A 27,070-nucleotide genomic window follows, 5' to 3' on the forward strand; every position below is an offset into this window, starting at 1 on the left:
AAATTAAAATTAGAAAAGCATGGCTTTGTGAAAGGGATTCTGATTGTGCTTGTGTGACAGATTGAGCTATTTTACATGCAGCACCAGCTTTTGACTGTGTTTCTCTCATGGTTTATTGAATCCTTTTTGAATTGTGTTCCCAATAAGCTTGCAGTATTAAATGAGTTTGTTAATTTAGCAACTGAACCGTATGTTTACTTCAGTTTAAATACTTGTATAGATTCCATAGGTCCCTGGCTTAGGAAGAAAGTGCTGTGAGTTTGGTCTAGTGGAAGATGTCCCTGCTCATGGCAGGGGGTTGGAACTGGATGAGCTTTAAGGTCCCTTCCAACACAAACCAGTCTCTGAATCTATGATTTGGGAAGGGAGAATAAGTGTTGAGAAGGTAAGGGCAGAGGTCAGCTGATCTGAATTCATTAAATTCTCCAGCTTTATGTCAATTAAATTCTCCCTTAACAAAAAAACCCAAACAACAAACACAGAACAAAAGATTGTTGGGATTTTGAGTAGCTGTTTCTTTATAGATTTCTAGAGAAGATTGAGTCTTTTGAAGCTTTCTAGGACTTAAGGTGATTGTCTAACCTGAGAACTTTAGCAAGTTTCAACAGGTAAAAGTAACAAGACTTGCAGTGGTGTTTTTTCTCCATCAGATTGTGATACGAATTCAAGCACAATTAAGACTTTGTTTTCTAGCCAGCAGTATAGGTAGCTGTAACAGTATATACTCCCCAGCAAGCAGAAGTCACGCTTTAGCTACACTTGGAGTCCCCCTTTGCCCTCAAAGCCAAGGGATTGTTCAGCAGGGCCTGGAGAACTGATAAAACTATTTGAACAGTGCCGTTGGCTCCGTTTTCTCACCCAGAGGCTTTAACTCACACTATAAAGCTAAAGTTACAGATTAAGAACTATTGGGGGTCTTCTGACATGAAAATTAATAACACATGGTTTATTATTTCTGAAGCCCGCACATTCTAAACTCACTGGCTGTAAGGACTGATGCAGCCACAGTGTAGGAATTTGTAACTCTGTTCTTTATTTAATGGAATGGAGCAATTCAAAATCTGAATTACGTTTTATTTCTCTTTAAGTGTTATCTTTATTCCCCCTCTTGTTTTCTCTCCCTATCCACCACATCAAAAACCCCCTAGAACTGAATTAAGATACAGCATTCAGTTTTCTAAACTGAGTGACTTAGAGGGGTGGTGACTAGGTCTGAAATGGTTCGTTATAGGGAAAGCACAATCTCCTGTCCTGAATCACCTTATAGAGATTAAGTTTTCTTTCATAAAGTCTGTGTTCAAAGGTTTACTGTTCATCCATAGTTCAGCTACTGCTGTATGTTTGAGGGGGGGAAAATCTGAAGTAGATTATTTTAAGGTCCTTTCCAACTCTTAACTGTTCTGTGATTCTGTAAGTAAGACTTCTACATAGCCTTGATTATTTTAGCATCAACAGTTGCGCTTCCTTAGAGACACAGTCTTAGAGGAGGTTCAGGTTGTGTTCACTTTGAGCTACAGTGAGAATGGTCTAGTAAATCTTTGCAGATCAATATATATATATATACACTCTACCAGAGGCTGTGGTTTTATTTCTGAGATCTGTTTTATAGCACCTTCTGAAGAAAAGGGGAAGTTTTAATTACTTAGGCTGTGTATGAAACTCTGTTCTAAGTCAGCAACTTGCGTTGTTTGCACTTATTATTGCTTTCCTTCTGCTCCTTCCCTTCTCTGGGAAAAACCAGGATGACTGGCAAGTAATCACCCCATGTTTAGTATTCCTCTTTAAATAGAATAATCTTCTTTAATTAATTGAAGAAATTCATAGGGTTCTTGACAACAGTCATGTTTTTGTAGGTGTCATATTCTTCTTATCAAACTTTGAATTGAAAGTTCCTATTTGCTATTACTTTGCAGTTTGCGTAACGCTGGTGTATTAAAACATCCAGCCCTTAGAGGAGGGAGGATTAATCTGTGTAACACACACTAGCTTTTTAACAAAGGGATGTTTTGGGGTTAAACACATACCAGAACTTTATAACATTTAATGTGGAATCCACCAATAAGGAAGTATTTGTGTCAAATAAGTAAATTATGATAAATAAATGCCTATTATGTTTTATTACTGTTAGGATCTTGAACAAGCTCCACATCATTAAACCTTTGTTTTTTTGGCTGATCATCAGCAGCACATCACTTTGTATTCAGTAAAGAATGTAGGTTTGAAAATGCTTGCACTTTCAGGAAGTTGATTTTTCTTTCTTTTCCTTTTTTTTTCCTTTTCTTCTTCTTCCTCTTTAGACTTAAAATGGGCTTGCTTATGATTCTGGATGTAAATAGACTTAATAAATGTATATTAAGGGAGATGAAGTCCGTACTCCCCTTGCTTTAGTGATGGGGCATGTACCAAGGGGATGGTGGGAAAAGGCTCTCTGTTGCAAGCAGACAGAGAAGGGTAATGGGTAATTTAAAATGAAGGCACCAGAAACAGACCTGTATTATAAGGTGATAATTCACATCACATTTTAAAAGTACTTTGGATAGTTCATTATTGTATCTGTTTGTACTTCTAAACAAAATAGAATGTGGGACTTAAACTTTTGTTTACCTCTTAAAATCAGATGCTGTTCTTCAAATAGATGGTTTTGAAAGAGTGTGTTTGACTGTTCCTGTATCCTGATGTACTGCTAATGTTTTTCTTTATTTTCTGCTTTGCATATTTGGACTGTCTTTCTGGGCACATATTTCTGATGAATCTACCTCGATGCAGTTCACACGATTCCTCTGTGATTCTCCTCTGGAGGTATGTATCCATTTTAGATGCAGGTTTTGAAATGAATGTGTTGTTTCCTCTCCACTCCCTGAAGACAGCAAACCATTATGATGGAGGTGGTATAGATGGGTAGCACAGTGCTTGTATCATCGCTAACTGGTGAGGAAGGTAGCAGTGTGTTTTCAAAGGAGTCTGAGAACTCTTTTGCTGGGTAGTCAGCTGGATAATAAGCTACCACTGAATTTCATATCACTCCATTAAGAGCCAGCAGCAGAAAGTGCTGTCTTTTCTGTCCTTGGTTTATTTCTATGAAATAAAAGAATATATTACTAAATAACTTCCTAAACTTCAATTTGACTACAGTCTGAGTTAAAAGTTTAGGGGAAATGCTGTTGCTTCATTTCAAGTAAGCAAACTGCTATGGATTTCTAGCACTGTCTTTCTTGTTAGTCTTAAAGAGTTAAGTACTGTGTGACTGTAATGAAATTGTCAGGTTATAGTAATTACGCCGGTAATGTGATATGTCGCAGCTTGACTGAATCCATGTGTGGAGAGTTTGTTGCTTTTCTCTGCCGAGTCCACTGGCCTTTGCATTCCTGAAAGCTGAAGAGTAATAGAGCTCATTAGACTTTATAGGAAAAGGGCTTTTATCACCTCGTCAACTCAGGCAGCAGACTGCCATTATATTCTTCATTCCGTATGGCTACGTAGATGTTGATGCTCGCTTCCCTGCCAGGTTTACACCAGTATTGTTACTTACAGACACTTTTTATTGACATTTCCAAGCTTGAATTCAATTTTGTGTGGCACCACTACACATGTCTTCAATTAGATGAAGTTAAATAAAAGGGGTTGTGTATCAGAGGCCAGGGGATTCTTGGAATTCTTGATTCTGAAGCAGTTGCCACAAGCAAAGGTAGTAAGTGTGTAGTCTGTTTACTCTTTTGAAGAAAAATAGGGGAAGGTTTAGATTTTACTTTCAATTCGTTCAATTTGTCATTTTTTACACTGTCAATGTTGTTATTAGCTGCAAATAACATGAACACCCAAATTCTTCCTGGCTTTCTTTATTTCCTCATTTTAATATTCAGTTTGTTTTGGCTATGGGCTCTGGCACAAAAAGAGTAACTTAAAGATACAGTGTGTAGTAGCAGAAACGGAGGCAATTTTGTAGCAGTAAACAGCCTAATGTAGAGGGAACTGTTTGGGTGGGTTTTATTCATCCTTTCTTAGAAGCTGCATTTAAACACTTGCCATTTTACCACTTCACATAGGCAAATCTTACCTTGTTTGGAGGGGTAAAGCTACAGTGTCTAAGAGATGCAGGAGTCTTAGCCAAAAACCTGGCCTGGTTCCCAATTGTTGCCAAGGTGAGGGTGTTTATGGCAGAAGGGCACAGGGAAAACCTTATGAAGTTTAACCATGCCAAGCGCAAGGTCCTACACCAGGGTCGGAGCAATCCCAGGCACAGCTACAGGTTGGGCAGAGAAGAGATTCAGAGCAGCCCTGCAGAGAAGGACTTGGGGGTGTTGGTCGATGAGAAACTGAACATGAGCCGGCTGCAGTGTGCGCTCACAGCCCAGAAAGCAACCGTATCCTGGGCTGCATCAAGAGGAGTGTGACCAGCAGGTCGAAGGAGGTGATCCTGCCCCTCTACTCTGCTCTCGTGAGACCTCACTTGGAGCATTGTGTGCAGTTCTGGTGTCCTCAACATAAAAAGGACATGGAACTGTTGGAACAAGTCCAGAGGAGGCCACGAGGATGATCAGGGGACTGGAGCACCTCCCGTATGGAGACAGGCTGAGAAAGTTGGGGCTGTTCAGCCTGGAGAAGAGAAGGCTGTGTGGAGACCTCAGAGCAGCCTTCCAGTATCTGAAGGGGGCCTATAAGGATGCTGGGGATGGACTCTTCATCAGGGACTGTAGTGACAGGACAAGGGGTAACGGGTTCAAACTGAAACAGGGGAAGTTTAGATTGGATCTAAGGAGGAAATTCTTGACTGTGAGGGTGGTGAGGCACTGGAATGGGTTGCCCAGGGAGGTTGTGAATGCTCCATCCTTGGTGGTGTTCAAGGCCAGGTTGGATGAGGCCTTGGGTGCCATGGTTTAGTGTGAGGTGTCCCTGCCCATGGCAGGGGGGTTGGAACTGGATGATCTTAAGGTCCTTTCCAACCCTAACTATTCTATGATTCTATGAAATATGGACTGCTTCGGTTGATTCCTAGTTTTTGCTGCTTGATTAGGAGGGTGTTTGGGCCTGTAGTTATATCTGCCTTTGTCCTTCCCAGGTTGTTCCATGTCATTATGATGCAGCAGTTAGAATGAGTCTCAGTGCTCAGATTTATTGTAACATTCCGCAGTTGAATGATGGTTTTATTTTGTTTTAAAATCCTTCTCTAATTGCTCTTTTGTCTTTTTCCATCTTGACTGATGCTACATACATTTATGAAATGGATGATTTCATAAAACTGCTCTCAAAAGTATCTTTTGGAGTGAATTGCTAATTTATACATGTTGTTTTGGGTGTGTGTCTGGCAATGTTTCCCCCATGCATTTATGTTCTGTGGGTTTATGAACATTTGATATTTCCTCTGCCTTTTTAATCACTCAGTATTATGGATTTTTCCTATAGTTGTTTACACTCTGCTCTTGTTCTTTCATCTTGAGTACTCTTAAATAACCAGCTCAGTTTGCTGCAATATTGTTTAGTGATTCGCCTGCCAGTGTGGAGAACATAATGGATTCAGCGTGATGGAAAGTGAGCTGCTTTCATAGCATCACAGACTGCTTTGGGTTGGAAGGGACCTTAAATCTCATCCAATTCCAACCTCTGCCACGGACAGGGACACCTTCCACTAGAGCAGCTTTCTCCAAGACCCTGTGTCCAACCTGGCCTTGAACACTGCCAGGGATGGGGCAGCCACAGCTTCTCTGGGCACCCTGTGCCAGCGCCTCAGCACCCTCACAGGGAAGAGCTTCTGCCTAAGAGCTCATCTCAGTCTCCCCTCTGGCAGGTTAAAGCCATTCCCCTTGGCCTGTCACTCCATGCGCTTTCCATTATGTAAATTATCATTTGTTCTCACTTTGTTTCCTATAATCCATGTTGAGATACTTCTGAATTCTAAGGAACTGAAAGGTGTTTGTGAAACTAGATCTTTGTTCTTTGAAAAGCATGTCAGCTTCTGCTCTGCATTATTTGCTTTATTGGTATGTGTTAATTGTTAGGAGATCTAATGACAAATGTTACTGTTGCAAATCTGTAATTTCCAGTATCATCTTCTGTAGAATGTCATCTTTTAGTCAGTTCAATGCACTGTTCAGGACTAAAAACTCATTTCATTTGGAGATCTTGGGAAACTGGTGGTTTTTTCTTATAGCCGTGTACATACCACCATGATGTCTATGGGGTGATAGTCAAAAATCTCTTGCTACTGCATTCATTGCCTTGTGCCTTCACAGCTTCACTAATCTTTATAGCATTTTAAGCTTGCTGTAACTGTCCTGATTAAATAGCTGACAGTATAGGTCACATGCTATACTTTTCCAGTAAGGTACGTAAGTTGGCTCTGTAGACAGTGTCTTACGTTTTGATGCAGTGAGTTGATTAACTTTGTTTTGATACAGAATTGTTCAGGTTGGAATGAACCTCTTGAGATCCAACTAGTCCAACACGAGCAGGGTTGGCTAGAGCAGGTTATTGAGGACCATGGGTTTTGAATAAGAGGCCTTGGGTGGCATGGTTTAGTGTGAGGTGTCCCTGCCCATGGCAAGGGGGTTGGAACTGGATGATCTTAAGGTCCTTTCCAACCCTAACTATTCTGTGATTCTATGGAGGCCCCACAGGCTCTCTGGCCAGCCTGTGCCATAGCTTGACCACCTTCTTGGGTAAACCCTGTTTCCTTCTGTTCAGATTGAATGTATTGTAATTTGCAAGCATTGCTTCTTGCCCTGTCAGTGGTAACTTCTGAGAAGAATCTGGCTCCTTTATCTTCATTCCCTCCCATCAGGTATTTCCAGATGTTGATAAAACCTCCCCATGTCTCCTGTCCTTGAGGCTGAGGAGTTGCAGCTTTCTTAAACTCATTGTATACAGCAGATGCTCAAGCCCCTTAATCATCTTTATCACCCTTATGGACTTGCCTTAGTAAGTCTGTATTTTAATTGCATGAGGAAGCCCCATCAGTGCTGAGCAGAGAGGAGAGCTCACCTACTTGATGGGCTGGTGCAGCCCAGAATGCTTTTGGCTTCTTTTTTGTCTGTGAGGGCACGTTGCTGGGTTATTTTCATGAAAACATGCAGTGCTACCTCTGTGCTGACACAGTATTTGTAGGCTGCTTTCACAGCATCTCCACTAATCTCTAATGAAAGGAGGACATAGTACTGAAAAGGAAATATGTTGCTAACCAGGAGATTGAGATCAGCCATACGCAGGTTGTGTGTTGTACCTTTGGGAAAGGAACTGCTGGAATGAATCAGTTTACTTATTCAACAAATAATTTCCACTGGAGTGTAGAAGTCCAGGGTTTCCTGGCTTTTTTCTTTTCTTTGTGTAAGGGATAGCATGGATTTCATGGCTTCTTCCTCCCTCCGTCCACAATAGAGAGTAAAATGGAAAAGTTCAAGATAGGGAATCTCATGAAACTTTAGAGAGAAAAATAATCATGCAGTTTGTATGGTCAAGACCCATTTTGGGTAAGTGTGCAGTGCCTTCTGCAGTTCCCACTGGTCTGGCATGTGTGTTAACAAGTGCACTTTCCATAATAATAATAATGAATTAATACAACATCCCTTAAAAGCAAAGACCAATGTGCTTTGAAGAAAATTGAGCACTGTCATCATCACTGAAGTTTGATTATAAGCAGTTACTGCCTGTGGTGGACTAATTGGGGCAATATGTAGTACCAGTTGCTATTAAGTATTTAGGTTTTAATAATGCATTGTAAAATATGAGCAATCAAATGTGTTCGTGGAATCTTTAGCTAGCAAAATATGAAGATGGATAGAATTAGAGATAGGATGGAATATGTTGTGGTTTTCTCTGCGTTATAGTCTAAGCATTGGAGAGAAAATGACTTGTTTCAATTTTTGTACTGGACTTAAGGTGAGATCTTAGGAAGAAGTTCTTTATAGTGAGGATGCTGAGGCGCTGGCACAGGGTGCCCAGAGAAGCTGTGGCTGCCCCATCCCTGGCAGTGTTCAAGGCCAGGTTGGACACAGGGTCTTGGAGCAAGCTGCTCTAGTGGAAGGGGTCCCTGCCCGTGGCAGGGGTTGAAACTGGATGAGCTTTAAGGTCCCTTCCAACACAAACCAATCTGGGATTCTATGATTTAGTTCAAAGGTTACAATGTAATCAGATAATAATAATTCATTGTATTGAAGTTTGAGTAGAAATTGTTAATTTCAAATAAATTAGTCCCTCTGGGTTGATTCCAGGGCTAATGTATAATTTTGAGTAGATAAGGTAAGCCCTTACTGGTGGGGCTTGCTCGCCTGATGTCCCTGGTATATCTTACATCACCTTTTACAAATGTGGTCCTATGTGGACATATCAGTAGTGTGAAGTGGTATAACCATAACCTGCTTCAGGAAGATGTTTCATATTCCAGACACGTTTCATGTCAAATTGTCTTGATGGTGCATGAGAAATCAAGTTAAAAGAGCCAAGTATTCACTGAAAAATTGAGCAAACAAAACACAAGCATTACAAAGGGTAAAAACTTTTGGAGGAGGAAAACGTTACTGTTTTTGAAGTGTTATTTGCTTAATGTAGGGGAGATCCCTGAACATTTAGCCTGAAATCAGTGCTGAGCTTATGCTGTTTGTCACAGAACACAAGCCTTTTATGTTCATGACCTTTCACTGTAATTGCATTAGGGAAGTATCTGCAGTTTATGCTTTACTACAAGTTCTTCACTGATGCTAACACTTCAGTTTGCGGAAGTGACCAAACCCATCCAATGCCATTTGGAGGTTTGGGGTTGCACACAGACACAGCATTTATTTAACTTCAGAAGCCTCTGTGCTGAGTGAAAACCTTTGCCCGTGTTGGCTTAGACTGTCTTTTTTTAATATTCATTAAACCCTGTGTGAAGAGTTTTTGACAAAGAAAGAAAACGTGGTTTAACGGAAACTTACTTAGCCAAGTGTGTGTTATATTATCAATCACATTTCCCCTGGGCTTGCAGGAGATGGTTCACCTTTTCTGTCGCCCTAATAGCTGAGAGGAGAACTTAGAGACAGTCTCTTCCTTGACTGTGTCCCAGCCTTAAAGTTTTGCTCCTGACCACAGGATTTCATTTGGCTCTACTGAAAAGTTATGGATATTGTATGAAACCGTAACTGTTGAATAAGCAGGCTTTGCCTGAATGAGAAGAAACCCAGTTCCATACGCTGCAGACTGAGCTCTCAAACATTTGATTGTTTCACTTTTCCAGTATCCGTAGCTCCACATCTAGTTTTCTGCTCTGTTACTGTATAAAAATGCAAACCCTTTATTATATGATCGTTATTTTTGTTGGGAAAGTCAGTTGAACTGATTTTTGTTCACGTGACTGATTCCTTTTGACACATGTGGTACCAATTAGAATAACTTCCACTGCCCATCATCTCTTCAGTCTGCGCTACTGTATCAAAATACTTGATTAAACCCACCTTCTGTTGTTGTAATGCAAAACAGTTGGTAATAGTAGGCAATATTGTCAGATTTATGGAGTGAGAAGCGGCTTTCTGAAGATCTGGCAATGCAGTGAAAAACATGACTAGATGGATAATTAAGTTGAGCACAGTGGAATTCGGGATTAAAGTAAACTTGACGTGGGAGAAAATGGCATGCCAAAGTTGGTTGTGTAATACAGTTTAAATTAGAAGATCGTTTTCTTCTTAATTTGAAGCATCAGGTTTTGGCTCTAGGTGCTTTACCCTGTCTGGAGACATACTTCAGTGCACATCCAAACCCACAGAGCACAACAATAGCGAGTTCCTTAGGGGGTTTGCAGAAGATGCTCTGATGTGGGCTGACAAAGAAGTTCCACAGATTTGCTTGCAACACAGCTCCAGGTGCTTGGATAAAAGGTGTTTTGTTGGTCAGGAAGAGTAAAGCTCAGAGTAAGCTGATCAGTTCTTTTTATAAATGCTTTTCTCAAGCAACTTTAGTGGCCTCTCTGACAAACTGATTTTTCCAGTACTTGGGGGCTTGGGGGAGAGAAACATTAAGGTCCTTGCTGTGACAGAAAGTATCAGAGGAGCCAGGCAGCCGCAGCCTGCCTTGGGAGCAGCCAGCAGAATGAAATGTCTGTATTTCACCTTTCTGCCTTAGGGCTTTGTCTCTTGTTGGAGAGTAAGGAGACCAAAGAGTATCTGCAGAATTTGTGTGTAATAATGTGTTAATAACTTGATGAATTGCATTGTTTTATCATGTCACTACTGTAAGTGGTGGATGGCAGAGGCTGTTTGCAGATTCCTGGCTGGGAGGGTGGCTGCCAAGAGAAGTTGTGGCTGCCCCATCCCTGTCAATGCTCAAGGCCAGGTTGGATGGGGCTTGGAGCAACCCGCTCTAGTGGAAGGCGTCCCTGCCCATGGCAGGGGTTTGGAACTGGATGAGCTTTAAGGTCCCTTCCAACACTAATGAGTCTAGGATTCCATGATATGTAGAGTTTACCCATCATAAACACAGCAAAGGTCACAAATGTGAACTGCTATTGTTTTACCTGCTTCTCAAAGTCCTATTTTCCCTTTTCTAAACACAGACAGAAGAAGTAATTTCTCACAGTATTTACTGCTGTGTTAATATTCTTTCTCAAATTAGGTTTTATACTGAGAGTCTGCCTGTCAGACAATCACATCACTCTTTATTCTTTTTGCTCAGGCAGAGAATGCACCAAATGGACCAGAATGTGGCTATGGTTCTTTCCACCAGCAGTATTGGCTGGATGGGAAGATAATTGCTGTTGGTGTCATTGATATCCTGCCCTACTGCGTGTCCTCTGTCTACCTGTACTATGATCCAGACTACTCCTTCTTATCTTTGGGAGTCTACTCTGCATTACGGTAAGAGAATGTTTTTGTTGTCTAGTAGTAAGAATTGATACTTGTTCATCAACTTGAGCTTTTATTTCCAGTCTAAACATTGGTAATAGTAAAGTATTTGTGGTTTATTTATATTTACTTATTTCTTATTAATTCTCTGTGGTTGGTTGTATTCCAGATACATTTGTAATTGCCATCCTTGGATAGGGATGGATCTTTCTAGTTAGCTAAATACTTTTACAGATTAAGAAAACACTCAGAAACAAAATACCCTGTTCTTATTGCCCTTGCAAATAATTTAGTATTGCTTGGTCTCAGCAGGAAAAGCCCCTTTTTTGTTTGAATAGAAATAATTTTTCCTTTGACCTTTTGCTTAGCCTAGTCACCAAATGAAATTAATCACTTTTATAGTTTTATGCACATAGAGATCATAAATAAGAGAGTACCTAAACCCCATTGTCTTCTGAATTAGTAGCCTCCTGCTGTACTAGCAGTAGTACTTTCAGGTATGTTAATCTCATTATCTTTGTCTTCAGAAAGCCTGATGGGACAGAGTAATCTTATGAATGTTAAAGCCTTAGATTAACTATCAATCTAGTCATGCAAAACAGTAGGAGTTGTGGGTAATGCTTTTCACTGTGCTAAACCGCAAGTTCCTATTCTTCTTCCATGAGCAATTTTATGATTTCATTATTATTACAAAGGGAAAAAAACCCTTAAAGAGTGGAAATATTTGTGCATCTCCAGTGGTCTATGGCTGAAAGAGTCTGAATTAGCACTTTCCTGAGGCATTCAGTGGCACTGGTGATTTTATAAGATTAATCAAAATTAACAAATGTACATAAAGCGTTGGAACTCCTGTGAGTTAGAATTGGTTTTTTCTTTCTGTCAATGGTCTAGATTTTTTAGAAGTAATTTATTAGATATGTTATATTTTTTACTTACATAACCTAGATATTACTGCCTATAAGAAACCTGGAGAGGGGCTTTGGACAAGGACCTATAGGGACAGGCCAAGGGGAATGGCTTTAACCTGCCAGAGGGGAGACTGAGATGAGCTCTTAGGCAGAAGCTCTTCCCTGTGAGGGTGCTGAGGCGCTGGCCCAGGGTGCCCAGAGAAGCTGTGGCCGCCCCATCCCTGGCAGTGTTCAAGGCCAGGTTGGACACAGGGGCTTGGAGCAAGCTGCTCTAGTGGAAGGTGCCCCTGCCTGTGGCAGGAGTTGGAACTGGGTGAGCTTTAAGGTCCCTACCAACCCAAACCAATCTGTGATGCTATCATATTTGAAATTGGACTGATTATTAATTTTTCCATGCAAGAAGAGCATATAACATAAAAAGCCAAGTCCTTGTAAGAGTTGGTTTTCAGTATTTGTGCGTATCCCATTACTTTATGTAATAATGGACTGACATAATCCCTGCTTATGAATTCTTGAAATGATTTTGAATTTTCTACATAATAAATTGAGAACTTTGCGGGTGCAACATGCGTGAATGGCTCAAGTAGAGAAAAAGCAGCTTATAAATTCTGCAGCATTTAAGGCAATAAAAACAAGTTCCCAGCAGCCTTAGGGGGGAGCCAAGCTTGTTCTTCTTTTGAAAAGGGGAAAAAAGCCTGGAGAGTTAGGGAGGATTTAGGAAGTTGCAGAGGAATCTGATACCTTCAAAGCTGTTGCCAATTTTACTCTGCAGAGGTTAAACTACATTGCAGCGCTGTCACTTCCACTTCATGCTACTCTGAGAGTTTTTGCTGCTGAGCCGTAGAAAGGATGGGATTTGTGGATCATTTTGAACTATGTAGGCATGTAAGTAAAGAATGAGGGGAGAAGAAGCTATTTGTGAAATGCCAGACTTAGCAAAGGGAAAAAAGTCTTCAAGAAATATTGAGTGATTCTTATTCTTCTTTGCATGAAGAAGTTAAACCTTCCTCTTGCTACCTGAAATCATGAGTCGTAGACAAGCGTGGTACTCATCACTTCTAGTTAGTAGGAGGACAAATACTTGAACTACTTTTGCAGTTGGGTTATGTAGCACTGAAATACTGTCTGAATTTTGTATTGATGAAATGAATACGACTTCCTCCCTAGCTGATAACTCTTGCCAAGCGCTAACAGCCATCAGAGCTCTTTAGATGTGTGCCATAGCCTAAAACTTTACAAAAAGAGCAACTGAAAGTCTGTAGTCTCTTTTCCGTAGGAAAGATTTAGGCAGGAAGAACACAGGTAGACACATGTTACACCGTACAGTGACACCTCATCAGTGCTCCTGGTGAAAAACAGAATCGTAGAATCCCAGACTGGTTTGTGTTGGAAGGGACCTTAAAGCTCGTCCAGTTCCAGCCCCTGCCACGGGCAGGGACACCTTCCACTAGAGCAGCTTGCTCCAAGCCCCTGTGTCCAACCTGGCCTTGAACACTGCCAGGGATGGGGCAGCCACAGCTTCTCTGGGCACCCTGTGCCAGCGCCTCAGCACCCTCACAGTAAAGAACTTCTTCCTTACATCTAACCTGAACTTCCCGTTTCAGTTTAAATCCATTGCTCCTTGTCCTCTTGCTACAGCCCCTGATGAAGAGTCACTCTCTGGTATCCTTATATATATATATATATATATATATATATGGATGTTAAATGGAGTTAGAGGATGCTCTTGTATTGGATCATAGCATACACTCCTGAAGAACAGAAAGAGAAGAATGTTTTAGCACCCTCCTATTCAACTTTGCCTGGAGTGGAGTTGGCTGAATAGATAAATGAAAGATAGAGCAAGAACTTGAGTTAAGGGTCTTTACCTAGAGCATATCACTGAAGGCCATGCAAAGACATTGGCAGTAGTTCTAAGCTTTGGTATCACATGCACTAATTCGCTGGCATGAAGCTTTGTTGCCCATGGTGAGACTTGTTGCTGCAGCCCAATTTTTGCCTTGTTACATTATGGTCTACCTTATCTTCTGTTCACTTGGAGTCTTTTTGTTTTATTAGATCAAATACTTTATAGTGCAATGGGAAAGAGTGTGAGGAGGCTTTTGAAGGGCAAAGATCATTTTCCCCTTTAGTGTTCCAGCTTTTTGAATTGCAGAAAGGTATTTAATTAGGTCCAGGATAATCTGCATGAAACTGTAAACTTGTTTAACTTCATGCCATGTCTTAAAGATTATCTGTGTGAAGTGCATGTTTGCACATTTTGGTAGTACATACATCCAGCTTCTGGAACCTGTTCTATTTACCTGGATTTGCAGAGATGGAGTAACTTATTTCCAGACATTCTTCACTTGTTGAAGAAATGTATATAGATACAGAGTTAGAATGAGCTCATGATGGTCTCAGCAAACTAATTGCAACTGAAATGTTAGGTTTTCAATACATTTAATCATCCTACTAACTAAATATTGAGGGATAAACCCCTGAACTATTTGTGTATGCTTCCTGTATGCACATGCTCTTACTTTCTTATCCCTTTGACACTGGAAGTGAGAACCAAGATCTATGTTTTAGCAAATTGGTTACAAAAGTGAACTGCTAAGTTGCAGATGCTGTGAAAATTAGCATTATAGTGGAAACACTGGGTGAATCTTTGTGATAATGCTACTTTCCTTGTGCCATAAAATCGAAGCAAACTTATTTTGGAATAAATTGACACTTCTCTTTCAGAATAAATGGGAAAATCACGCAATCAAACATGAGGGGAGGTAAAAAATACCTTTTGTTGCATAAAGATGGATGTTTTTACATGTAAATTGCTAAAATGCAAATAGTTGAACAAAACAAGAAGCTGATCCTTGAAACTTGTTTTCTAAATATACACTGGTGTTTGCCTGAGCCATGTTAGCCAGTCTGTGTGCGACTGCTGGGCCACTTCCTGTAGAATTCCCATGTATATGAACATTAACAAGAAACCTGTTAAACAGAGGATCTTACTGGCTTAAAAGTCAAATAAGAGTAACTAAATTGACAGGACAAAACACAAAAACGAAAGCATTTTTAAGCCTGGCATGGTCTTTTGCATTTTAGTGATTTATTTAGTTGTGGTTTATGCATCAATTTTCAATTTATTAGCTTCTTCAGCATTGGGTTTGAGTTGCTCATCTTCCTTCTTTATTTCATAGAAATCTAGTCCTTTAAGTAGGTCATGAGCCAGGCAGCTGAAGTATTTCAATCTGAAGAGGTAAAATGAGCGTAAGAACTGTATTCACAAGTAATTAGTCCTTTTTTTTTTCCTTTCACAGAGAAATCGCTTTTACAAGGCAACTCCATGAGAAAGCTCCTGATCTCTGCTTTTATTATATGGGTTTCTACATTCATTCATGCCCCAAAATGAGATACAAGGTAAAGTGGGATCTTACTTCTTTCCTTAGTGTACTGTTAATCAAAGCTTTTGACAGTGTTCATAGTAGTATAGCGTTTTCTAATTGTCAGTTTGGATTTTAATGTCAACTTTCTATGGTTAAATTTGAACATTGGTCACTATTTAACTTGGCTTCCAGTTTTTTTCTCCTTGTCAAAATTTAGCTGCATGTGGTATTTGTTACATGTTGGCTTAAAAGCAGTTCACATGGATAGGTTTTCAAGGCTGTTGGATGATAGTTTGTCATTTGATTACCTGGCTGTCTCGTGTTTACAGTATATTCTCCAGTTTTAGGTTTGCATGCTTGTGGCACTGCTGCTTGGTGCCTATGAGCAGTGATAACGTCTTCCTGGTTTTGGCTGTACTTGGGCTTTCCCTCTTTGGTTTTTTTGTTGGAGAAAATGGACTTGCTCTGCTGATGAAACCAGTGACAAGCTGGGCTAGTGGCAGGTCTGAGCCAGAAAAGCAGACTTTAGAGAGAAGGGGTCAGAAGAATCTACAGAACACTTAGAATAACCAATCTATCATCAAACCTCCTTTGTAGCTCCTGCGAGCTTCAGCTTTGTTTAGACCTGAGACAGCTAAAGGTGTCTCTTTCCTCTGTTTTTTTGTGAGTGTTATGAATGTGGTATCTTTTCTTTGTAAATATCTCATTGCTTTGTGAATATTATGATACAATGGTTAAAAGGGCATGTAGTGACAGGGCAAGGAGGAATATTTCTATACTGAAAGAGGTTAAATTGAGATGAGCTCTTAGGCAGAAGTTCTTCCCTGTGAGGGTGCTGAGGCGCTGGCACAGGGTGCCCAGAGAAGCTGTGGCTGCCCCATCCCTGGCAGTGTTCAAGGCCAGGTTGGACACAGGGGCTTGGAGCAAGCTGCTCTAGTGGAAGGTGTCCCTGCCCGTGGCAGGGGTTGGAACTGGAGGAGCTTTAAGGTCCCTTCCAACCCAAACCAGTCTGGGATGCTATGATTTTCAGAGTACTGACCCGTGATAAATATTTGCTGAACACTTACACATAACCAAAATTTCTGTTAATAATATGGAAAGATACATGAAATGTAGAGTAAGAGATGCAGTGTTTTCTTTTCCTTTTTCCCCCCTTCAGTGAGCTGAAAGTCTGCAGTGTTTTCAGCTAGTTTTCAAATAGCCCCAAAATTGTGAGGTTCATTGAAGTGATGGTTGTGACAGAAGGAAACATTTCAGCTTTACTGTGGCCTACAGTACAGGTAACCATGATGATTCAGTGTTCGGGAAGTAAGAAACCCCTCCTTCTCCTTTTGCTAGATGTTTGTCTGTCCTTCCCCCCCACACCACTCTTTGCCAGCCTGAGTTTATCATCTCCATCTGCTGGCCAAAGAAAGAGGATATTAAGTTTTAAGAGAAGGATAATGGGTGAGTTGGAAAACACTGCCCCTTTCATCTAAATCATCTTAAAAGCTATCGTATCACCAACTTGAACCAGCTCTGATTATTTGTTCTACTCTTTGGAAATACTTAAAAGTTTGGGATTCTTTGTTCATGTGGAGACACTGCAATTTAACATCCCTTGTCTGTTCTACAGCCTACATAGTTCAAGACTTGTAAAAAGTATGCATTTAGTTTACTAGGGCACAAACAAATCTGAGAGACAAATCTGACTATAATGGGAAAAAGCATCCCAGTTCTGAAAGCTGTCATTGCTAAGAAGCTTGGGTTTGAGTCTTTTGTTGTAAGTTTTAATGAAAATGTGAACTTTGTAGACATGGGTTAAACATAGCTCGTGTAGGAGTCAGTGTATTAAAGTAGCTAGCAAACTATTTAAATGTGAAGATTAAATGCTGTAAAACTGGGAGCTGACCTCAGTAGCCACTCTGTATTTATGTTATATCCCCAGCACAAGAGGGACATGGAGCTGTTGGAGCGAGTCCAGAGGAGGCCACGAAGATGCTGCGAGGGCTGGAGCAGCTCTGCTCTGGAGCCAGGCTGAGAGAGCTGGGCTGGGTCAGCCTGGAGAAGAGAAGGCTCCTGAAGGGGAGACCTGAGAGCAGCTCCAGTGCCTAAAGGGGCTGCAGGAAACCTGGAGAGGGGCTTTGGACAAGGGCCTGTAGGGACAGGCCAAGGGGAATGGCTTTAACCTGCCAGAGGGGAGACTGAGATGAGCTCTTAGGCAGAAGCTCTTCCTTGTGAGGGTGCTGAGGCGCTGGCACAGGGTGCCCAGAGAAGCTGTGGCTGCCCCATCCCTGGCAGTGTTCAAGGCCAGGTTGGACACAGGGGCTTGGAGCAAGCTGCTCTAGTAGAAGGTGTCCCTGCCCGTGGCAGGGGTTGGAAGTGGATGAGCTTTAAGCTCCCTTCCAAAACCAGTCTGAGGTTCTATGGTTATGTATTATAATGTGGTGTCTCTTCTGTTGAGCTTGTTCTGTTAGTTGAAAGTAATTGCATCAAGAATGAGATTCTCGCAATTCTTCTAGTTTTTATTCTCAAATAATGGAAACTGAATAAATTGTAATGGGAATATTATAACATGTTTTTTCTATTATTATTATTTTCTCTATAAATGATGAGAATTTCTGGGGCAGGGGATGGGTAGGAGAAAACCTATACATATATATTGAGACCACACACAATAGAAGGTGTTTCTCCATGCTGGGAAAGAAATAATTTAATAAATGAATTTCATGGGTTTCCATCTTATTGTAGATTTCTTTTCCTGTGTCTATTTTTTTTGCAAGTAATACAATTGGAAATCAGGTTGACATAAGTTCTGTAGGTCCACTTTACCCTCACTGAGATAGTACACCAGAAGCAAATTTTAAAGCTAAGCTCTGAAACGTGTCTGGGTAATGCTGCAGCTCCTGTGAACTGATTGGCAGTGGGAAAGAAGGATGGGTAAGTGCTGACATTGTGAATTAAGTAGTTTCAGTAGTTCCTGGTTGACTTATGGGCATTATGTGCTGAAGACTTTGCTTTATTACAGTTTACTAGAGATGTTGGAGTCTCCCATTCCTTAGTGGTATTAGTGGGGAAGAATGACAGGCTGTTGTTAAACTGATGTCAGGTAAGAAAAATAAATGCAGGAAAGAAATGGAAGCAATTGGAAAGCTAAACGCTGGTTTTACCCTCTGCTGGTAATTTTCTTTGCAAATTATTTGGCCTAGGATGTTTAGAAATGGAGGCTAGGCATAATATCACTTCTTTACATAAGCAGTGTCTGATGGAGAGCACCGTAAGCAGTGTCTTGTGAAGCACACATGCACATTGTCCTTATTTACAGTAAAGTCACAGGATTTTGGAGATCTTTGAAAGTTTTCCTTCTTCTAGTCACAGGTTGTGATCAGTGGAAATGCCTAAGCTGACATTTGCATTTGGTTTTTGATGGAAAAGCAGTACCAGACTGCTTCTAGCAAAGATTCCTGAGCTTGACTACTGGTTTGTACCAAACAGCTGTATATCTTCCTGCTGATCAAACAGAAGCAGCGGATGAATGAGAAACAATGACTTTATAATGTTGATTTAAGGAGTTTGACAGTGTTCCACTTTGCATGGAGTCAGACTCAGTGTTCTGTACAAACTGTGGTAGGAATAATTGAGGAACTTTGCAATGAACTGTTGTAGTCCCATTACAATCCAAGACTGATGCATTAATGTTGTGCACATGAGGACATAGCTGGATGCTTTGCTTTTAAACACATATATTTCCTAGATGGGAGGTATAGATATCCAAGCATTAAAGCCTTTTTCTGTGTGGATACTTTCTTGGAATGCAAACTGTAGACATCTTTTCTGGATTCTAACTTGTTTTGGGATGTGATCATATATACCAGTGACTGGGTCATATACAGGAACAGCTCAGATCACCTTGGTTGTGTTGGATGTTCTGAGGAGCTCCAAGATACTGATATTTTGTTGAAGTATTTGTTTTTAAATAGGGCTGCTAACATGGTTGTTCTGCTTTTTATGCAGTTCTTAAAACATTGTTGTATCTTTGTCCTAGAAGATTTCTCTGAGCTGTCACCTTTGATATGGCCAGAACATCCCACCAGTTGCCCATAGCGCAACTGCGCCTTGCAGCTGCTGAGTACTTTTAGCCACCACTGAGCAGGTCAGGGAACGAACTGACGGAGAATACACTATTAGTGGTCAGTGTGTGACCTTTTCATCTGCAGGATTTTATTGCCACCAAAAGTACAATTTTGGGCATTTATAATGCAGTGGAAGATTGGAGGCCTGTTCTTCCTGGAAGAGGATCCCCAAATCAGGATTCCTGTGGCTCAGTAGCAGAGTTTGAGAATTCTGAATTATCAGGCAGGAAGACGAATGGTTAAAAAGTTTAGAGTCATAGAATCAACTAGGTTGGAAAAGACCATTAGATCATCAAGTCCGACCATTACCCCAGGCCTGCCAAGACCACCACTCAACCATGTCCCTGGGGGCCTCATCTGTATGGTTTGTGAACATTTGATGGTGATTCTACCTCATGGAAGTGGATGATGCTTCCTAAAAAGGTTGTTTTTAAAAATAAAGTTCTCTTTTCTTTGACTCACTATTCCCTTCCCTTTGTTCCCAATCAGCTTGCATTTGACTTCAGTGTGATTTTTAAACCAGGGGGAAGGGAATATATTGCAATATGAAGCTACTTTTTAGTTCCCAGCTTCTCCTAAGTTTGTTCCCATCTATGGGTTAATATTTATGACCTGGTGAAATAAAATCTACATTAAATTGAGACAAAAGGATTTCTGTGTCCTATTAGCTGTGTTAATATGGAAAAATGCTATGAAAGAACCTTAAGCAATGGCTTTGTTCCATTTTTTCCGGGTAGGTCAGGGTAATGCAAGAATAAAATGGTTCTCTGAAGAAATTCATGACCTTGTGGTAAAACTTCTCAGGCTCTGTTAGATGTGGTAGTTCTTATGTTGGAAAACAGTCTCCTGGACCATTTTCCAAGACTCGTAAGATGCAAAGTCTTTTTCCTAATGCATTTTGGAGTGTGTGATAAAATCTTAAGTATAAGAAAGTATTTTACTTGAGGATGATGTTGGTCTCAGGCTTGCTTCTGATGCGTTTAAGAACTGTATCTGTACTTGTTAATGCTTTTCAGGTAAAGACATTTGTTTCCATGGGGTTATAGAAATAAAAGAATCACCTTTAGTGAGCAGCCATATTGGAGAGATGTTTGAGAGGATCTTGGACTGTTTTCCTATCCTGATACCCTATTTTATCCCACATCTTTGCGAGTAACAAATGTAACTGCATGGTTCAATGTTGCTAAATTCACATTCTCCAGTTACTATGGACTCCTTGAGAATCCCTTCTGTACTTTCCATTGCAGTTCTTTCATATTGAGTTTGAGTCTTGTGGTGGGTGTCACTAGATAGATCTTGGGTTTGTGTCTCTGGTGTAAATAGTAAGTGAACTTGCTGTTGTGCATTTGTGATTCAGAGCTCTGTGGATCTTTAATCAAGTTCTCCTCTAAGTTCTTGTGCTAGAGAGGATTTGTTGGTGATGTTTTCTACCTGCGTTTCCTTAGTTCTGAGTTTTTTCAGTGTCAATATTTGCATGCAGGCACTGCAATTGGAGCGTGTATTGTTACTTGTTTTGGTCAATGATCTGCTTTCCCTGAAGCCACTCCACTAAGCTTGTAAATAACTACCAGTGTACTTTGAAGTACATAACAGATTTAATGTCTTCTTGCTGCGTTATCTCTGTGTACCATTTTAAGACCATTCTGTGATGTGAAGAGGTGTTTTGACTGAAATCTTTATCCAGACTTGTATGCAGGCCAAAGTAAATGGAATTATTTCAAACAGTCTCCTTTGGTATCAAGGCATGGCCAGACTTCAGATAGACAGAGTACTATAAAGGGTTCTGAAATGTCAGAAAAGAAACAAAAGGCTGATTCAACTGTGATTAATCATTCTTGAACTAAATACCTCGGCCTGACTGTGGTCGTAAGCGGTGCCCCTGGAATTTTATGGCACTCGAGAGCCAATTTCTTTGGCTGCTTTCAGGAATTCCAGCATCACAACTCCTGCAGCAGTGAAACGCATCCAGTGGTAGCCTGGGTTCCATGGCCATGGGATCCACAAAGGTCTGGCTTCTCCTGGCTCTTTCACGTTTCTGACTGTGGAATTAACCTTTTCAATAAGCTTGGGTTTGCTGTGTCAGCTCGAATGTGTGAGAGAAAGAGACTTAATGTGACGTGACTTCATGTGATCCTCAATGATCTTGGGGGTATAAGCACACATCGTTATGGTTCTGCCACTGAGCTTTGCAAGCTGTGTCACTAGTTCCCCACAGAAAGAGCCGGCATTTCTGTACCTGCATGCGTGCTCTTTCTGTTCAGCTTGTGTTGAAGGTGCTACCAGCTGTCAGCCTGCTTTTCCCACTGATACTCCTATTTACCTTGAAATGGGAAAACACAATAAGCTAAGAGTGGATAAGCTCTGGAAGACTGGAGCTGTTCTGCTCAAGTCTGTTAGCACTTGTGCTAGTGGTTTTTCCAGGATTAATTTAGTTTATAGGAGTAAATATACATTTAAATTAATACAAAACAATTTTTTTGCATATAAACAGGTCATAAATAGTCATCTAAATATTCTGAAGAGTCAGTACTTGTTAGTGAGAGCCAAGTTGTTGCTTGCAATAACTTGTAATTTGGTAATAAAGAACTGAAATATCTGGGCTGCAAAACCATTATCTACTCTAAGAAGGGAATAAAAGTTTTGGCAACACAGTGGTTTTGCTCTTTTGGCAAGACTGTTAAAAACAAACAGCAAAATAATGGTATGTTTTTGTCTTTGTTTATAATAATAATAAAATCCTGAAAAGTATAAATTGTAGAACTGAGGGGGGAAAATCCCTGTTTTTCTCTATATCTTGCTAACATCACTTTTACCTGCCTCCCTTCTTCCTTCCTTCCATTTCTTCACTGGACTCATGAGCTGGGATACTCCTCTGTGTTACCATCAGCAGCTAAAATTGATCATTCATTTCTTCAGAGCTCTGAACTTACTTCATTTGTTCCTTCTAATTATAGAATCAGCATGGTTTGGGTTGGAAGGGACCTCAAAGCTCTTCTAGTTCCAAACCCCTGCCATGGGCAGGGACACCTTCCACTAGAGCAGGTTGCTCAAATGGTTTTGGTTAGTAACTGAGGGAAGACTACTTTGAATTACATTGGAGTTTTGGTGTTAAAACCCACTTAGATGGGTCTCATAAAGTGACTGGCCAGCACTTCCAAAAGTAGTTTGAAAGATTGACCTGGTGTACATGTGTTAAATGCTTCTGAAAATGAAGTTGCCTTAATATTCCGTCTGGCTGTAACTAGTGCAAAAAGACCTTATTTATGTACAAATACTTTATCAAATGTGTTTTAAGTAGAAGCTTGGCTGTTTTTTGCATCTGATAAATCATACATTCACGATTGCAGTGTCAGGTTGTGAAAACTGCGTTATTATGAGCATTAAAATGCAAGCATCAGGAGATGCTCCCTGCTGGAGAACAACAGCGTTATTGAATGCCATCAGGGGATTTCTACTGAAAATACAATTATTAAAAGCAAAATACCAGTTTCTATGTCATTTTCATAGCAGGTAATGATAGTGAATGTTGTTACTACTTTGTGTTTCCCAGCTGCTGTTGTACCCTGTGTGTAATTGTAAATTGCTATAGGTCTTCCTTTGTGCAAGTATTGAAGCTGTGCTGAATTTCACACAGCATTTTCAGGGATAAAACCAGTTGGAATCCCATTTTCCTACTAGAAAAAAGCAGAGATCCCATCCATGTCTTTTATTCTTAACTTTAATTTTCCTTTTAGATTATTTGCAGTCAGGACTTAGGTTTTGGTCACTTAGAACTCCCTTGGGAAAAACATGAACATGTCCCCAGCGCTTTGTTTTTCTAATGTCTGAAATGTGGATTTCTTTCCAGTTGTTTGCTTGAAGTTTAGGGTGATTGAAGTGTAGCAGAGCTGAAGTGAAAATCATATGTATATTTATGCCTGATTGCATTATTTGTAGGCTTTTATCAGGCAGAAAATGTCTGTTGCACAGGTCTCTGAAGTGAATGAGTCTCTCTCTCTCTTGTTACTGTACTGCCCCTTGAGAAGCGAAACTTATGTCCAAAAGCAGAAATTCTTGGGTGTATGTTGTACAAGTTTCAATGGGATTTATCTGAACGTCATTGTCAAGGTGAAGTTGTATTTGTGAGGCAAGGCCTTGCTGCAGTTTCAGCTGTCTACCGGTAACCTTTTATTTGATGGGTCTTTGATTACAAAACAGATTCATCAAGTTGAGTAAACTTTGTATTTTTGGGGCTTCTCTATATTGGAGAAAGAAATGCTATTAAATAGGAGTAGGTCCTCTTAAAACTCTCTATTTGTTATCTTCTGTATGAGGCTTGGACCAGGCTACATTATTTTCATGCAGTCTTAACACCACAAACGCATCCCTCCACCCCAAAACAACCAACCAAAGAACTTCCAAAAGAGCCAGTTCCCATAGAAGTTATTTCAGAGGCAGGTTCAAAGTGTCTTTTAAGTAATTCCATTACTGATTTAAATATGAGGTAATTTAAATATCAGGCTCAAATATTGATGATTTACTGATTTTGATGATGATAACTTTGCTTCTAATGATTTTGATATCTATCACTAAGGAATTTGCATATGGTGGGAATGTGTTTGTGCATGAGGAGGTATATGTTCAGGTTTCACGGTTCAGATGTTGTGATAGAGATGGTATTAATTGCCTGCATATGCACGTCAGCAGGGATAAGTTCTACACCTTTTACCTGTTACAGGAACTTTATTAACTTGGGATAACTTTCCTATAGTGTTTCTTTAATAAATGTGATTTTAATTTCTGCAAGGCTGAAGTACACTAAAATCTAACCTTATTTTCATGAAAGCACAAGTATGGTTTGTTAAATTATAGGCCAGTTCCATACTGGTGGATGCTTTCAGAGTTATTAGAGGTAACTTGCCTGTCCCTGTTAAAAGGAGCCACTAAAAAGATTTATTCTGGATCATGTGAATAAGCCTGTGGCAAACCATCTTCTGAGTGATAATAGCAGCTAGAAATTTATCATGACTATGACTCTGCATAGTCATAAATCCATTGCTTAGTGCTGACTTGTACTGAGCCTTATTTGAAGGCTTATTTGGGGGGCTCCATAGCAACCATTAGCAATTAAAGTGAGAACTGTAAACTGAAATACAGAGACAAAAGAGATGTAGGTTTTGTTTGGTTGATTTTTGGTTATAGAAAGTGAATAATATATTCTTACAACTCACGTGTCTTTAATTTTTCTCCTTCATCTGAGGAATCACAGAATCAACAAGTTGGAAAAGACCTTTAAGGTCATCAAGTCCAACCACAGTTCACATTTCAGAATATTCCAATTGCAGTTCTATAAACCCATTAGTCCTTGCTGGTTAGTAAGTGTAAGAAGGCACAGAATTGAGTGTATTTCTGGAGTTTCTAATGAGAAAATGAATCAATCTCATGCTGCTTTGTTAGCTTCACTTCATTTATTGTTGATCTAATCAGTTTTGGATGGTTCTCAAACACTAATTAACATTCTTGACTTCTGATTCTTGTCTTTCTACCTGCCCGAAAGCGAATGAATTTGAATATGCAGAGATGGGCATCTTACAATGCAAAAGGTTAAACATATTTATGAAGATAATGCTCTTCACTTTTCCTATCATAGTCTCAATGTGAAGTTGTTCCCAGTCATGCCAGTTTTCAAGTTCTTGTGCACTTCAAATCTGTCACTGAAGTGTAAGTCATGGGAACAGTGGGTAGTTTTCTCTATTTACCAGTTACTGAATCTGGCAATGCGCGGAGTATCGGATCTCTCATTTAACTTCAAACAGGATTGCTGTTCCTGTAGCCTTCCTTATTTTTGCAGTTTTGCTGATTATATTAGCTCTAATTAGGCAATATTGTCAAGCGGAATTTATTTGGTCTGAAAGCCAGGAACTCCTGCTTTTCCTGGCTCCGCTGTATTTCACCTTGTGGTCTATACAGTAGGAGCTGGCTGACAAGTCAGTTAATCTCCACAAGAGATGTTTTTTCTCCCGTTTTCCAGGAAAGATTTAATGGTAGATACTTTAATGAGGTCTGGTTTTACTAAGACCTCATTAATTTTACAGAGGTTTCAGAGCACTTCTCTGAGGTGTTACATTTAATCTAGATGACAATTTATGGGTTTGAATGATTATTTTCTATGTCTGAGTTTGTTTAGCTGCTGACTGTACTAATTCTCCAAGTATAAGTGCATTAATGAGGGTCTATTTAGCCTCAATCCTGATAATTCCTGTAAAGAGGAATGGTTTGGAGCCAGGAGGGAAGAATGGAATCATAGCAAAGCAGACTTCTCAGGGCTATGAGGGGATTATGGAGTCATCCCCTTACTCCAACACAGGTTCAACTACGTGTTAACTTTTAAGACCCGTTGGACATTTGTATGCCAAAGGCCTTGCTTGAGAAACTTACGCAGGTCTCCATGTGTTGGTGGCTATATGCATACATATTCATGTGCTTTGAGGGACCTACAAAGATGCTGGGGAGGGACTCTTCATCAGGGACTGTAGTGACAGGACAAGGGGTAACGGGTTCAAACTGAAACAGGGGAAGTTTAGATTGGATCTAAGGAAGAAATTCTTTACTGAGAGGGTGGTGAGGCACTGGAATGGGTTGCCCAGGGAGGCTGTGAATGCTCCATCCTTGGCAGTGTTCAAGGCCAGGTTGGATGAGGCCTTGGGTGACATGGTTTAGTGTGGGGTGTCCCTGCCCATGGCAGGGGGGTTGGAACTGGATGATCTTAAGGTCCTTTCACAGGATCACGGAATCACAGAATCCCGAGGGTTGGAAGGGACCTCAAAAGCTCATCTAGTCCAACCCCCCTGCAAGAGCAGGGTAACCTAGAGTACATCACACAGGAACTTGTCCAGCCGGGCCTTGAATATCTCCAACGTAGGAGACTCCACAACCCCCCTGGCCAACCTATTCCAGTGCTCTGTCACACTCACAGTAAAGAAGTTTTTCCTAATGTTCACATGGAACCTCTGATGCTCCAGTTTACACCCATTACCCCTTGTCCTATCACTGGACATCACTGAGAAAAGCCTAGCTCCATCATCCTGACACTCACGCTTTACATATTTGTAACCATTGATGAGGTCCCCTCTCAGTCTCCTCCAAGCTAAAGAGACCCAGCTCCCTCAGCCTCTCCTCATAAGGGAGATGTTCCACTCCCCTAATCATCTTTGTGGCTCTGCGCTGGACTCTTTCAAGCAATTCCCTGTCCTTCTTGAACTGAGGGACCCTAACTATTCTGTGATTCTATGGTTCCCATTGAAAGGCTTTTTTTTGCTGTCTGACCTGAGCTTTTCTTCTGAAAGAATGCTACATTTTCTCTTACCTACCACTGTGCACATAACCCCCTTGTTATTTCTCTTCATTTTGTAACACCCTTGTTTCTAAACCTGATGGCCACCTTTGTGTATCTTCCTGGCCTTCATTTTGCTACAACCCAAGCACCCACCAGAAAAACCCCTTCTTTTTTCCAAGTCTCATTTTTTAGTCATTCTTTATTGCAGTCGAATGGATTTTCATCAATGGATGCATCTATGTCCTAGGGAATTATATGTAAAACTAGGCCTCAAATGCTGAGGTCAGCTTCTACCATTTACTTAAATAACGTGAGTTATTGCCTTCATTGTTGCCAAAGAAGATGATAGGCTCTGGAGCCAAGGAGAAAGGGTGGAAGGGATTAAAAAATAGGAATTGTGTGACTACAGAGTTTCAGAATTGGCTAAACTGGGACATGGGCTGCGGTATTTTTAGTGTTTGTGACTATGAAAGCACAGTTCTGTGTGCTCGTGGATCTCTGATGTTCACTCTGGTTTAGCTAAGTCTCTGTTAAAAGTTACATTTCTCTTAGAGGAGGGAATATT

At 40.5% G+C, this 27,070-nt stretch overlaps 1 protein-coding gene across 7 annotated transcripts in view; it reads left to right on the top strand.

Moving 5' to 3' along the window:
* The window catches only part of ATE1 (arginyltransferase 1), a 90,116-nt gene that overhangs the window by 19,262 nt on the left and 43,784 nt on the right, over positions 1–27,070 (top strand). For 6 of the 7 annotated variants that reach the window (XM_080621764.1, XM_080621762.1, XM_080621763.1 and 3 more), the window contains 3 exons: positions 2,767–2,799; positions 10,633–10,814; positions 15,013–15,112. In XM_080621764.1, coding sequence (XP_080477890.1) covers positions 2,767–2,799; positions 10,633–10,814; positions 15,013–15,112 — 315 coding nt within the window. Of the gene's footprint in view, positions 1–2,766; positions 2,800–10,632; positions 10,815–15,012; positions 15,113–17,005; positions 17,135–27,070 lie in introns of those variants that run through there. The other variant, XM_080621768.1, reaches the window with a different exon arrangement.

The sequence above is a fragment of the Psittacula echo genome (genome assembly GCF_963264785.1).
Source record: "Psittacula echo genome assembly, chromosome: 6".
NCBI lineage: Eukaryota > Metazoa > Chordata > Aves > Psittaciformes > Psittacidae > Psittacula > Psittacula echo.